Source organism: Stereum hirsutum (genome assembly GCF_000264905.1).
Source record: "Stereum hirsutum FP-91666 SS1 unplaced genomic scaffold STEHIscaffold_19, whole genome shotgun sequence".
In the NCBI taxonomy this organism is placed as follows: Eukaryota; Fungi; Basidiomycota; class Agaricomycetes; order Russulales; family Stereaceae; genus Stereum; species Stereum hirsutum.
This window is the reverse complement of record NW_006763149.1, coordinates 1-12,642: the sequence shown is the minus strand read 5'-3', so window position 1 is coordinate 12,642 and position 12,642 is coordinate 1. Positions and strand designations below refer to the sequence as shown.

Here is a 12,642-nt window from a genome sequence, read left to right as displayed (position 1 = left end):
TTGGGGTTGTGCAGGTAATTTAGATGCCGCATCCGCAAGGACGGCAAGAATAGCTAGACTGGACGCGTCTAATGCGAAGTTAGTGGTCGAGACTCCGTCATTGCCTGCATCGCCGACGAGATTCCTAGGCAGGGAAGAGAGAAGAGAACCCAGCGATGGAGGAAGTGACGACGGGTTGGCTAGGATATGCATCAACAAGGCTTGGATATTAGCCTCTGACGATGCCGAAGTGCCGGACGCTGTGGCAGCAGTATTGGGCCGTTGTGCAGGAGGGGCTGCATCGAAGGGCTGGCTCGTGGATTGTGTGTGTAACGTGGCTGCACGGATGAGCGGTTTTCGTGTAAACAACTCTGCAGTGGTTTCTCGTTTGAGCTTTGATTTTGAATCTAGGGATGGCTGTACTGTCTTCTGTATCGCATGGGCCACCGCGGCTGGAGTCGGCTGTCGGACTTGGTCGTGGTGCGAGTCAAGGGTAGGTGATGACATCGATCGACTAGGAGCCTGACGCGAATGGGCATGTAACTGAGCGACTGGGAAAGAGGGTCCATGAGAGTGCGTTGGACAAAATTCAGTGACTGATTGTTGAAGGGCCGTAGATTCAATTGTCAAAGACTTACTTCGGTCGTGCCCGAGGGATGAATATTGCGGGGCTAAAGAAACATGATTTGGATGATGCTGCGGCGTCTGGGGGAATTACAAAGGGGGATAAGAAGGGAACGATGGCGTGAGCCATGACGGGAGTGTGGAGAGAGTGCTCAACGTACCTCTCGGAGTGCAAACACAACTTCAAGCGCCCATTCTCCAGAAGGCTGCAGCACCAATGTACCAGTCACAGATGTGCTCATCTCATCCGGTGTAGCCAGCGCCCATGACATAAGGCCGAGGCCTACAGCCACTCCTCCCGACTGCTTCGTGTCATTGGTCGCTGGAACTTGAAGATTTGTCGATGCAGAACCGAACGGAGGATGATTGGTACTAGATAGTTCGGAAGAAAAGAGAATGGAGGAGGGGGCAGACTGGTGTTCGAGAGGGTCAAGAACGTAGAGCGAAAAATCGCGACCGGGGCCCTGGACAAGATCGGGACTATATCGTAGAACATAAATGGGATTGAAGTTGACTGGGTATGAGGACAATTGAACGCACCTCGAGCGACATATGGTGTGCAAACATGATTTGAGAGGGGCAGTGGCATATCGAGGACCGCTAGTGGTCTTTAGTGGGATGGGTAGAACCGCCAGGCGTTCTGAGGATCGTGCGAGAATGTACTGGGGCGAGTGATTGACGGTGTACCATATGCGGACTGAAGAGAAAGCAGTCAGTAAAGTACGAAGAGGAAGGAGATGAAGAATACCTGGAAGGAACTGAGGCTCGCTCATGATGGTGGTGGTGCATGAAGAAGAGAGCGCGCGAGACGGCTCGTTCCAAACAATGGTCACGTTTGCTCAACAACGCGTAGCGCGTCTGTCACGCGTCTGTCACACATCGCGCGTCTCACCTTGACAAGGAGGAGACCGGCGAAAGCCGAAGCCGCCTTGCGTTCGCCGTCCATGCAGTCCATCGCACCCCCGACGAGGAGAGAGTTCGCGCTGACCGCCATCCTCCTCGTCCTCCTCCTCACCTTCTTCAAGAATGACGTCCCATTAGATTCTTCCTCTACCTCCGCACTTCTCCCCTTCGACTCTCTCGCTCGTCGCCCCGCAGGCATCCTCCCCACACTCGATCCCCATGCTCGTCTCAACTGGCACTCTGGTCCTGTCCCACAAACCAAAATCATCGCTCATGCTCCAGGTGTGTCTGAACGCTCCTTTGTTTTTCTATGTTCTAATCTGCCCTAGGCTGGACGACCTTTGACAGACTCTATGTCTTCAATGGTACACTCTTCGTCGTTACTGCAAACCCAGAGTCTGTGCCGGAGCGTAGGTTCATGACGTCTACCGGTGTCAACATCGGAAACAGTCCGGAGGAGGTTGCTGCTAGGATGCCTGGTGATAAGGAGATGCGTATCATCACTCCTGAAGAGGCAAAGCGATTATTTGGTGTAGGCGCTAACCGTGTTGAAGGCGCAACAGTACGTTCGTTCTCTCTTCGTTCCCGAACAGTCCTCTCATTGTTTGTTAGTGGTTGGCCAATGACCCTCCTCAATTGTATGCTCCTCAATTCTATTTTCCCCACTACTCTGACCGTGCACTAGCATCACACATTATTATCATTGGTCCGCCGAACTCTTCTTCGGCTTCTGGCGCATGTATTCCACCCTTGACCCTCTAATCCCCGCCGACGGACGTTCCGACCTCCCGCCCCCACGACGCATGATATTCACCCACGGAGATGCTGCCCACTGGCGCGATTACGCCTCTATGAATCAATATGTTCTGCGATCGACTTTCCCATCTATCTCTATGGAGTTTTCAGCCGACTGGTCAGATCGCGCCGCCATGCAAGTTCCTTTTGTTTACGATCGCGTGGTCCTCGCCGACCGTGCTGCTGCGTTTAACGGCGAGAACTTTGGGCGCACCCAGAGGACAGCAGCAGAACCGTTCACTCTTCCAGGTAGTCCCAACTGGTGGAGCACTGTCAGGGAGAATGTCATTGACTGGAGCGGTGTCGCGAAAGAAGTCGGTCAGGGGACAAGAGGGACCCCTGTCATCACATACGTTTCACGGCAGGGGTGGGGTCGCAGGATGTTGATACAGGAGGATCACGAAAAACTAGTGAGCGAGTTGTACAAGCTCAGGGACCAGTATGGGTATGAGGTGAACGTCGTAAGCATGGACAAGTTGTCAAGAGTCGAGCAATTGAGATTGGCGGCCAGAACGACGGTGAGCAGTTCGTACTGACATTCGAAAATGGCGTCTGATTCCGGAATCATGCAGATTATGATGGGAGTCCACGGGAATGGGTTGACCTCTTTGATCTGGATGAAACCGTCTCCTCGAACCACGGTCATGGAGTTCTTCTACCCAGGCGGTTTCGCGCATGACTATGAGTGGACCAGTCGAGCACTTGGTATGGTGCATTATGGTTTTTGGGGTGACAGGTTTGTGACCCCTCGCTGATCAACCCTATTTCGTACTGACCTGCTCTTTTCCACCCTAGTGCCTTTACGAGCCCTGATGTACCTCCCGTGGCTTACCCTGAAGGTTTCCAAGGCAATGCAATCCCCATTGACGGCACTGTAGTCGCTAGAATATGCCATGAACGCCTTACACTTGCTGATGAAGCAGATGATTGATTTGTCTCCTGTCTTGTTTCCTAGAGGGTGGTGATTAGCTTCATACACAGGATTATTATTTTACTTATTCTTAGTAATCACTATATTGCATGGTTGCTACATATGCTGTGTAGTGGAAGAGTAACAGGTCTATATGTTGGCACTGGTGATGCACAGGTCAGGTTCAGTGAACCAGGTTCGAACCAGAACCATCTGAACTGGACCATTGTTCGGGGTCTAGGTCTGGGCAATTGCTGAACCGAACCAGGCTGATAGGCTCAAGGTTCAGATGTGGGTGAACTGAGCTGAACCTGAACTGGACCCCGAACTTCACCTGTATAAATGAAGCCATTTCAGTGCTATTTTCGCATTAGTTTTGTAACAAGCTCCCTCAAAGTCCTGCTTGTTCAAAGCTATTTGAACCCACATAAGCTAGACACAAGGATATTAGTGGAAACTGTGATATTATGGCTCTGGAATGAGCCATGGTCGACATGGTCGACCTCAGTCATCCCCTCCCCTAGCCTAGGCTACACTCGGCTACTGTGTGTAATGGTCAAAGACTACAGTTATACTTATAACTTATGTTCTTCCAGGCCCTGGGACACTTCAGTCTTCTATGAAGGCCGCCCAGTTTAGGTTGAATATTTTCACACAATCTGAGGGTGAAGACCTCCTAAAAATTTGTATATCTTAAGTCACAAAGCCGTGGGGTCTCTTGAAGGTTGTGTATTTGGCTTTGTTGCACAGGAAATTATGTGATTTTATTTTATTGTTTGAGGGGTAAGGTTCACCAACAAGGCAAATGATCATATACTGTAGATTTTCGACCTGAAGTTCATCAGTGGCGTGAGAGCTTCACCCTCCAAATCCGGCCTGTCCCCCCTCCAAAGTTCGTTGAGCTCGGGGGACAGGGGACAATTACCTTTTTGAGTATGTTTTTTGTCGGTTTCTGAGAAAACATAGAAAATATTCTGTCAAATATACCCAAATGGTGATGTCACAAGGGGAGAGGACAGTGGACTGTCCCCCCGAACAGGTTCAGTTCGGCGGTCCCGGTGGACCGGGGACGAACTTTAGGTCGAAAATCTACAGTAATCTCAACTTGACCTAACCGAATCCCCACATAATCTCAACCCCCCTAACCTAACCTAGACCTACCATACCCTAGTCAGCACTAATCAAGTATTAATAGAGACATGACAGACTGTTTTGTGCATAGAGTAGGTTATTTAGGCTAGTAGGTTAAGCTAAGTTAAGGTTATGTGAGGGATAGGCTTGGTTAACTTGAGTTTATGTGAGGGTTATGAGGGTAATATTAAGCTTTTTACAGCTGTTTTTAGTGTTTTGCACGGGTGTGGGCCAACCCGCGGTTATACAGCACGGTGTGGCGCGGGTACGGGTACGGGTCCGGGCTTTCCCGAACCGTGAAGAACCGCGAGACCCGCGGTGTTGAACACGGGTTTGCTGGTACTGAGCGAGCAGTTTTGCGAGTAAAATCAGCGATCGTTTCTTTGTTTCTGTGGAGTCGCTGCCACTCTCGGACTTTGCTGGTGAAAACCTTGTTTCTCAAGCTGATTACTGAGTTCGAACTTCGAAATGCCACCTGGGGCACCTGGCCCCACTAGAGCCGTGAAACTCTCACCGCACTCTTCCGGTTCTATGAATAACGAACAAAATGCGAGCGGGAGCGACACTTCCCACCGTTCACAATCTGGGACAGACAGCCATCTTCGATGCTCAGTGGTTGTTCATTTGGAGTCCCTGCTTCGAACCTCTGCTTCATCGCACATCATCCTAGTAGTTTTCCAAAGACAATGATCGGTAGAGTTGTGGGCTTGTGGCCTCTGAGGTCTTGTCGTGCATGATCATTGACGGAAGGGTCTAACTGCAGGAGCTCTATCTCAGAGATTTTGGTGAGTCCGAATTCGCCTTGCACGTCTCTTCACTACAGTGAAAAGCTTGCCTCGTGTTGACACGATAAGTAGCAGCCCGCGCAATCGTACACGAGGTATGGCTTGTCGGTCTTGTCCTCAAGATCGTCTGTTTCCTTTTTCTGATTTCAGCACTCGATCTCAGCGCAATAGCTGCAGCGGAAAGTGATATTGCTCTTTATCTTTGGGACAATGCATGGCGTCCGCATCCCAAACGTTTTCATGGTTGCCCGTCTCTCCGGGATTATTTGCCATGGGCAAAGATATTGGTGTACACATGCCGCTTTCATCTCGAGCTAGTCGTATCGGCGCATGCTCATTTGCTTCTCCACAGCTCTCGTGAACAAACACACAGTTGGCATCGTCGCCTCGGCTAAAGAAAGTACACTTTCTTTGCGCTGTATAAAAGCGGGTCATCATACTTCTAGTCCGTGCATTATGGCACCGTCTATTTTCACGACTATGGACGATTGGGCCAATGGGCCTGCGTCTCGACCGTCTACGCGTCCTCCTTCCCCTCCGTCTACGCGTCCTCCATCTATGCCGTCACTGGAAGCTACTAGTGACACTGGTTCTGTTGTTTCGATCCACTCGTCTCTCTCTGACTCTCTTAAGAGGGTAGGCTCCGAAGTCATGACTAGGGCACGGCGTGTGGTCAAGAAGACTGAGAAAGCTGCTGCTGCCGCCGCCGCTCCGTTTCGCAAGAGAGCACGGCGTACGAAGACCTCCAATCACTCTGGTAAGGGAAACCACCTTCTCACTGTATCCAATCTTCGCCTTTGACACGGTCGTTTCTTTAGATGTTGATACTACCCACACGCCGGTCGAAACATGTGGTATGTCATTGATATGTCTCCTTCGTACATTGTATTGAGAATGCTGGTGATTCGATTCACCTCAGAACCCGCCATCGAGGTCTCAAGCAGTGAAGAGGATGATATCCAGGCTCCACCAAGGCTGTCTCGTCAGAATGACGATGATGAGATCGGTACGTCCCTTTCCACATTATCCTCACCGCAGTTCGACATTTCTGAATGTGTTACATTTATAGCACGTCTTCGTACTCGTTGGAAAGCCCCGGTATACGGTTTCTTCAAGCTTGACTCGGTCACTGTCGGTTACGATCACGGTACCAACCGCAAGTATCATTACTTTCCTTGCACGCTCGGCAACACCTGTAAGTCCACCGCTCGTGGCGTTAAACGATACCAAGACACCGGCGACAAATCCAGCACGCAAAATCTTACCAGTCACGCGGAGAAGTGCCACGGGAAGCAAGCTGTCTCGGATGCTAAGGTTGGGAGGATATCCGAAGCTCAGGATGGCTCTATCCATGCTGCTTTTGCCCGCCAAGGGCAGCAGCCCGTCAAGGCTACTTTCCGGTCATTCTCGAGTCGTGAAACTCGGTATGGGTCTCGTTTTTACTCTTTGTTGTCCTCGCTTATTTGACGGTATACAGGGGCTGGTTTGTTCGCTGGTTTACGAAGCACAACCGCGCGCCCTACATACTCAAAGACGAAGAATTTCGGACACTTATGACGAATGGACGCCCTGGCCTGGTACTCGCATCTCCATATACTGCTTACCGCGACATTTCCGAGGCCTTTACTCGCTGTCGTGAGAAGATCAAGACCCTTATCCGCGTATGCATTCAGCTTGATGCCGTCGCCTTCGTATGCTGACACTGCTTTGCTTTGAATAAGACCTATGATGGCAGATTACATTTTGCAACTGATGCATGGACCGCACCAAACCACACCGCCATTGTTGCATGGACCGTCCACCTTCAGCACAACGGTGTTCCGCTCTGTTTCCTTCTGGATATGGTCGAACTTCCGGAGGTATGACACATCACATCACTGCAATCCGATCGCGAGTTCATCATCGTTGATACTGTTTTTTCTTTGTCTGTTACCTCAGTCTCATACGGGCACTGCTCTTGCACGAGCATTTCAGGACATGCTCCAGGAGTTCGAGATCACTGAAAAGGTATGATATACTCTGAGTTCCTCCACTATTTGCGATTACTTACTGTATCAACGGACTTCCGGTGCTGTCGTTTGCAGGGGATAATGCTACATCCAACGACACTCAGACTACGGAACTCGCATCCCATGATAACTCGTTCGAGGAAGACCACCGCGTTCGGTGCTTCAACCACACGCTAAATCTAGGCGCCAAATCGATCCTTCGACCATTCCTCGCGGCTATTGACAAGGTCAAGAAACGGCTAGCGAAGAAGAAGGCAGGAAAGGTTGGAGGATCGAGTAGTGGTGGCGGTGAACTTGAAGATGGAGATGACGATGACACGCCGGAACTAGAGGAGATTGTCGAGCTCTTTGATCTCGACGATATAGACAAGGATGTTGATGAGAGGCCCGAGGCGGACGATGGTGGAGTTGATTCGGAGTCTGACGAGGGTGATGGTGGAGCTGAGGATGGTGAGAATGGCGATGGCGATGGTGTTGACGACCCAGAGGAAGGAGATGAATCGGACGAACTACGCAGGATGTCGAAGGAAGAGTGTGCTAAGGTGCTCAAAGATACGAAAGTTGCACGAGTCGCGATAACAAAGGTGTGTCTTGTGTTTGTTTGCTTTCGTTGCGTACAACTCATTGTCTTTATGCATGTATTAGATTCGTCAGTTATCCTTCGCCATTGTTCACTCGACTACCATCCAACTCCCTCTCTGGCGTGCCCATTGCAAACGCCTCGGCTTACGACCCAAGCTCCTCCCCCGCGACGTATCTACCCGCTGGAACTCGACGTTTGATATGATTGCGGTCGCTTTGGAGTATCGAAAGGCTATCAACGCGATTACGGCCTCGAAGCCCATGCGCCGCTTTGAGCTTGGGAAGACAGATTGGGAAATACTCGAGGATATCTCTTACGCATTGAAGGTACATGTTGTCTTCGAATGCACTCAAACACCGTCCACTTGCTGATATCTTCATCTTAGATGTTCAAGGATGCGACACTCTTCTTCTCACAAGATTCGGTGCCCACCATCGCCTTCGTTATCACCACTTTCGATCGCATTAGCGACATGCTCCTCAACAAGAAACTCATCGACCACAAACGTCCTCGTCTTCACCCTGCGGTGATGTCTGCTATGCGACTTGGTAGCCGCACGATGGAAAGATACCACTCCAAGACGGATGACTCGGATATGTACTGTGTTCCTCTAAGTAAGATTATACCTTCGCCCTATTTCTTACCTGCCATGTATGCTCACTGTTTTGTGTTTTGAGTCCTTCATCCAGGCACGAAACTCGAGTACTTCCGTTCCCGAAAACGTGATGCGGAATATATCGAGGCAGTACTTGGTACTGTTCGCGATGTCTACGATTTCTACGTTCGTTCGGAGACGCCCGTTGGTCCACTTCCCCAAGTACGTTGTTCATCTCCATCAATGCCCGGCTGCGTATCATGTAACATAGTATTGATGTGTATCTAATTCATAGGCCGCCGCTGCTGCTGCCACTGCCAATGCCGCAGCTCCTTCCGCGCTGTCCTTCAACTTCGCCAATATCTCGGTTGTTGCTGGCTCTACTCGGAATGAGCTTGACGAGTTCCTGGCCGCTCCCCTACTGAACGTCACTGATCCGTTGAAGTGGTGGTGGGACAACCGTGGTGCATATCCAGTCCTTTCTCGAGTGGCCTTGGATTATCTATGTGCTCCTGGTACGTCGTCATTGTCTGTGAGCTCGTGATTTGTGTACTCGTCTCATTATCGTTTGGTAGCTACTTCGACCGCCGTGGAGCGGGTGTTCTCCCAAGGACGCCACCTTCTTCATTTCACTCGCAGTCGACTATCCGGAAAGTCTATTCGCGTGTTCATGTGCCTTGGCGCCTGGAATCGGGCAGACTTGATTACGGTCGAGGATCAGATGCCTCTCGACAAGGGTAAGGGCAAACGAAAGTATGTTGAGGTCGATACTATTGACTTGACCGGTGATGATGGTGATCTTTCGCAGAAGTAAACATCACTAAAGATCTCGTAGTCTTTTGGTAGGGGTTTGACCCTTACTTCGTTGTTCAACATAACACTGGCTGTCCCTCTTTCTTTCGAGTTGTGTCGTGCTCAACCACGGCCGGGCTTTGAGTTTTGCATTTTTGTATTTTTGGACACCGTTGTTCCACCATCGGTCTTCATCTTCGCCTCTGTGTTTGCTGCGTTCAACCGCCGTACCCTTGGTTATTTCATCTTCGTCGTCGTTGTTTGTTGTTTGTTTAATTGCTCCCATTTTATAACCTTCCGATTGTGCATATATAGACTCAATATTACATTGCATGTTCTATACACAGCCTTCGCCCGTTATACAGTCATTCCCCGTGTTCAGATCCCTTCAAGGCTGTCAACACCGTACCCGACGACCCGCGGTTCCTCCACCGCGGTGGTGACTGACGAACCCGTAGAGTACCGCGGTTCACCCGTACCCGTACCCGTGCGGGTACGGGTTTTGGCGGGTACGGGTGCGGGTTTGTCTCTGGCACCCGCGGTTGAACCCGTGCAAAACACTAGCTGTTTTTTTTTTTGCCACACCAAAGGTGTCAGTAGGCACTGACCCTTCCCAGAGTTTGCATATTTTAAGGCCCTCACCAGGCCAAGATTGCATATTTTTACCTGTTTTCAAGGTCACCTTTTGGGCAACCTTCATAGGAGTGTTCCAGGGCCTGTTCTGTCACTCTGGAATTATTAGTATATCATGGAAAATAGCTTGAATCATGATGCATGCCATTTTGTATGTGTGAACCTGGTTTGAACCTGAACCGAACCTAAACTGGACCTGAACTGATTTTGGGTTCAGGTTCACCAAAGTGGTTGAACTGAACCTCAGGTTCAGTTCAAGGTTCTCAAAATGGGCACTGAACCGGACCGAACCAGACCCCGGCATCACTAGATAGTACTCCTCCGATTCTGAATCCTGATGCGTCATATTCTACTCGGAATGGTTTCTCGGAGTCGGATTGGATGATGACGGGGGCTGTGGTGATGAGACACCCGATTCGAGGGTGGTCTCAAAAATCCCGGAAAAACCTGTGAATGGTCTTAAAATGTCAGTAAATCACATAAATAAGCCTTGCACGGCTATGCTGTCAAGGTAGTCCACCTAATACTCTCCACTAGTGGTACACATATCTACTGGCTGACCGGAGGCGTCCAACGAGGGAGAGTATGAGGCAGAAACGAAACCCTCGTGCGAGTAGTCTTGAGCATGGAAGAAACCAGAGAACCGAAACCCTCGTGCAAGTGGTCTCGAGCATGGAAGAGACACAGGGACCAGCACCAAGATGAAAAGAAAAAAAGAGGAGATTGTTGGTGTTAATGCTGATGATAATTCAAGATAAGGTTTGGAACACTATCTACTATATAATGGGAAAGCAGTCTCTAGACAAGCCACGTGCGAGAGCCCTTTTTGGAAGCTCCTATATTCGGTAACGTCGACATACTGCGCTCATGTAGATAACGTGTGGCCCTGTGCTTCCCTACTAATCACCACTCTGCAGTTGCTCTTGCACGTTCTAAGTGCCATAGAGGATTGGTTGTAGTGCGTGAATCTGTTTCGTCTGAATCTTATGTGGGAGAGCAGTGTTCCACGGTCTAAAATGGCAACTGCCGTTTATGGCTGTTCTGCGACGGTGGCACTGCTGTGTGGCGACTTTCTGTCTCTTTCTCGATCTCACCTCAGTAGCATATGAACCAATGGGGAGCAAGATCCAAACGAGTTTGCGTCTGACCAATCAACGGGGAGTGAGATCGAAAAGAGTCTACATGCACGCTGGCTTGATACATCTTTTATTGGCGTTGTGATTGATCACACCAAGATCACACTGGTGAGATCGCACACATGCTGTGATATTTGGTTTCTGTGGAGTCTGCTCCTCACAAGAGCGACGGGAAGCTACCAATACTTCCTAACACCTCAAATAATCGGAATATTTCCAGCCACAAAATTTCAGTGTCACGGTCCCGATGATGTTAGATCAATGTCACGAGGAAATGGGCCACATTGAAGGAGACATTATCATTGGCTTTGTGTGGGACTTTTGTGGGCTTGAAATTTCAGTTGAAGCGGTCATTGAAGTACAACGGTTGATATTTGTGCGTGAGCACAGGTAACTGCTATATACATGAGTTTCAAGCTCAGATCAAACTCAGATGTACGTAAAAGGTAAGTACGAACCATGTAACTAGAGACTAGGAAATTCCTCTCTTATCCTGAATATACAGCCCAGCAATGGGGTGTTATAGGTGAAGGCTTGTTTGAGGTCTTCAACAGCTTTTTGTTCGACCTCCGTCCATCTCCACTTGACATCCTTTTTTGTTAGGTCATTAAGGGGTCGCACTTTGTCTGAAAAGTTTCGAATAAATCGCCGGTAGAAATTTCCAAATCCTAACAACGACCTGACATCTGTTAGGTCCTTCGGAGTGGGCCATTCAAGTACTCCAGCGACTTTAATGGGGTCCATCAAGATTTTGCCGTGTCCTAGGATCATTTCTAGGTATTCGATTTCCGGTGCTTCGAATGTGCATTTTTTGGGTTTAAGGAACAGGTCATTGTCTTGAAGTCATTTTAGGACTTTATTGACAATAGTCTGATGTTCCTCTAGTGTCTCGATTCCAATAAGGATGTCATCCATGTAAATTACCACCTTTCTGGTAGCAATTAGGTCTTGGAATATATCATCCATCATTGTCTAGAAAGTGGCTGGGGAATTGGTGAGACCAAAAAACATGACCATGGGTTCATACAGGCCGTGGTTGGTGAGGAAAGCTGCTTTCCATTGGTCTCCGTCGGCTATTACGATGCCTGAGGAACGAAGGTACATCGTTTATACTACTCCTTTCTTTTGCTTCTTTTCTTTGTTAGGTTTGGCGGTGATCCGCGCAACGCAAGGTTCATGCAGACCCCTAACCCTGGTTCTGGTCCACCGGACTGGTCCACAGACCTTCCACGTGACCTCTATTCTCGCTGCACTGTTATCTGCCTTGCCCTTGTCACCTAGTCCATCTGCACTGATAGGATGCCATCCAATGTATGTTGACCTTTTGCTAGTCCTGTAGTGGCATTTTATGATGTTGTAATGTTCATAGGAATTAGTCTTTCATGAAGAATTTGCGCTTGCATTGCATATTTACAATTTGCACCCAACATGGAGTCTGTTTATTGTCATTACCAGACTGTCCTATTTTTCAGGAGTAGGTCCCTATGTATCTATATCTGCTAAATGCTAACTCTTATCCAGACAGAAAGTATAACCAGGCGTGGAACGTCACACGGTCATACGTCTATTTGGCTCCATACACAAGGTCAGTGGGGTACTCCAGTCTTGATATTCTTTCTGACGTTCAACTCATAAAACATGTAAATGTGACTGTGTATAGGGTAGCAGACGCCATAGTTGTGCCATAGGCCACACATAATGTATCTATCTTTGGTAGGTATAGACATATCTTTATACCTAATGCCAGCACGAGTGATCTTCCGGGAG

At 49.2% G+C, this 12,642-nt stretch overlaps 3 protein-coding genes across 3 annotated transcripts; 2 read left to right on the top strand and 1 right to left on the bottom strand.

Annotated features, from left to right (window-relative positions):
• Positions 1 to 4: 4 nt before the first annotated feature.
• Positions 5 to 1,374, bottom strand: STEHIDRAFT_142515 (uncharacterized protein; the record flags this gene model as incomplete). The annotated part of the gene is made up of 5 exons (XM_007309967.1): positions 1,352 to 1,374; positions 1,144 to 1,300; positions 765 to 1,083; positions 618 to 684; positions 5 to 530 (listed from the first exon to the last, which is right to left on the bottom strand). Coding segments are annotated over exons 3-5 (702 nt in total), but the record flags the coding sequence as incomplete, so codon positions are not given.
• A 160-nt stretch (positions 1,375 to 1,534) lies between these two features.
• STEHIDRAFT_104797 (uncharacterized protein) lies at positions 1,535 to 3,354 on the top strand. Its single transcript, XM_007309966.1, has 6 exons — positions 1,535 to 1,788; positions 1,836 to 2,068; positions 2,119 to 2,144; positions 2,192 to 2,819; positions 2,874 to 3,037; positions 3,097 to 3,354. Exons 1-6 carry the CDS (start codon positions 1,548 to 1,550, stop codon positions 3,230 to 3,232), a joined length of 1,428 nt encoding a protein of 475 aa, XP_007310028.1. The 5' UTR covers positions 1,535 to 1,547; the 3' UTR covers positions 3,233 to 3,354.
• A 5,534-nt stretch (positions 3,355 to 8,888) lies between these two features.
• STEHIDRAFT_67813 (uncharacterized protein) lies at positions 8,889 to 9,128 on the top strand (the record flags this gene model as incomplete). Its single annotated transcript, XM_007309948.1, has 1 exon — positions 8,889 to 9,128. A coding segment is annotated over one exon (240 nt), but the record flags the coding sequence as incomplete, so codon positions are not given.
• Positions 9,129 to 12,642: the final 3,514 nt, after the last annotated feature.

Bases quoted from the DNA above. Each gene is read 5' to 3' on its own strand.
- STEHIDRAFT_104797 (XM_007309966.1), top strand. From the start codon at position 1,548: ATGCAGTCCATCGCACCCCCGACGAGGAGAGAGTTCGCGCTGACCGCC. The intron at 1,789-1,835 runs GTGTGTCTGAAC...AATCTGCCCTAG, and splicing joins AATCATCGCTCATGCTCCAG to GCTGGACGACCTTTGACAGA. The intron at 3,038-3,096 runs GTTTGTGACCCC...TTTCCACCCTAG, and splicing joins TATGGTTTTTGGGGTGACAG to TGCCTTTACGAGCCCTGATG.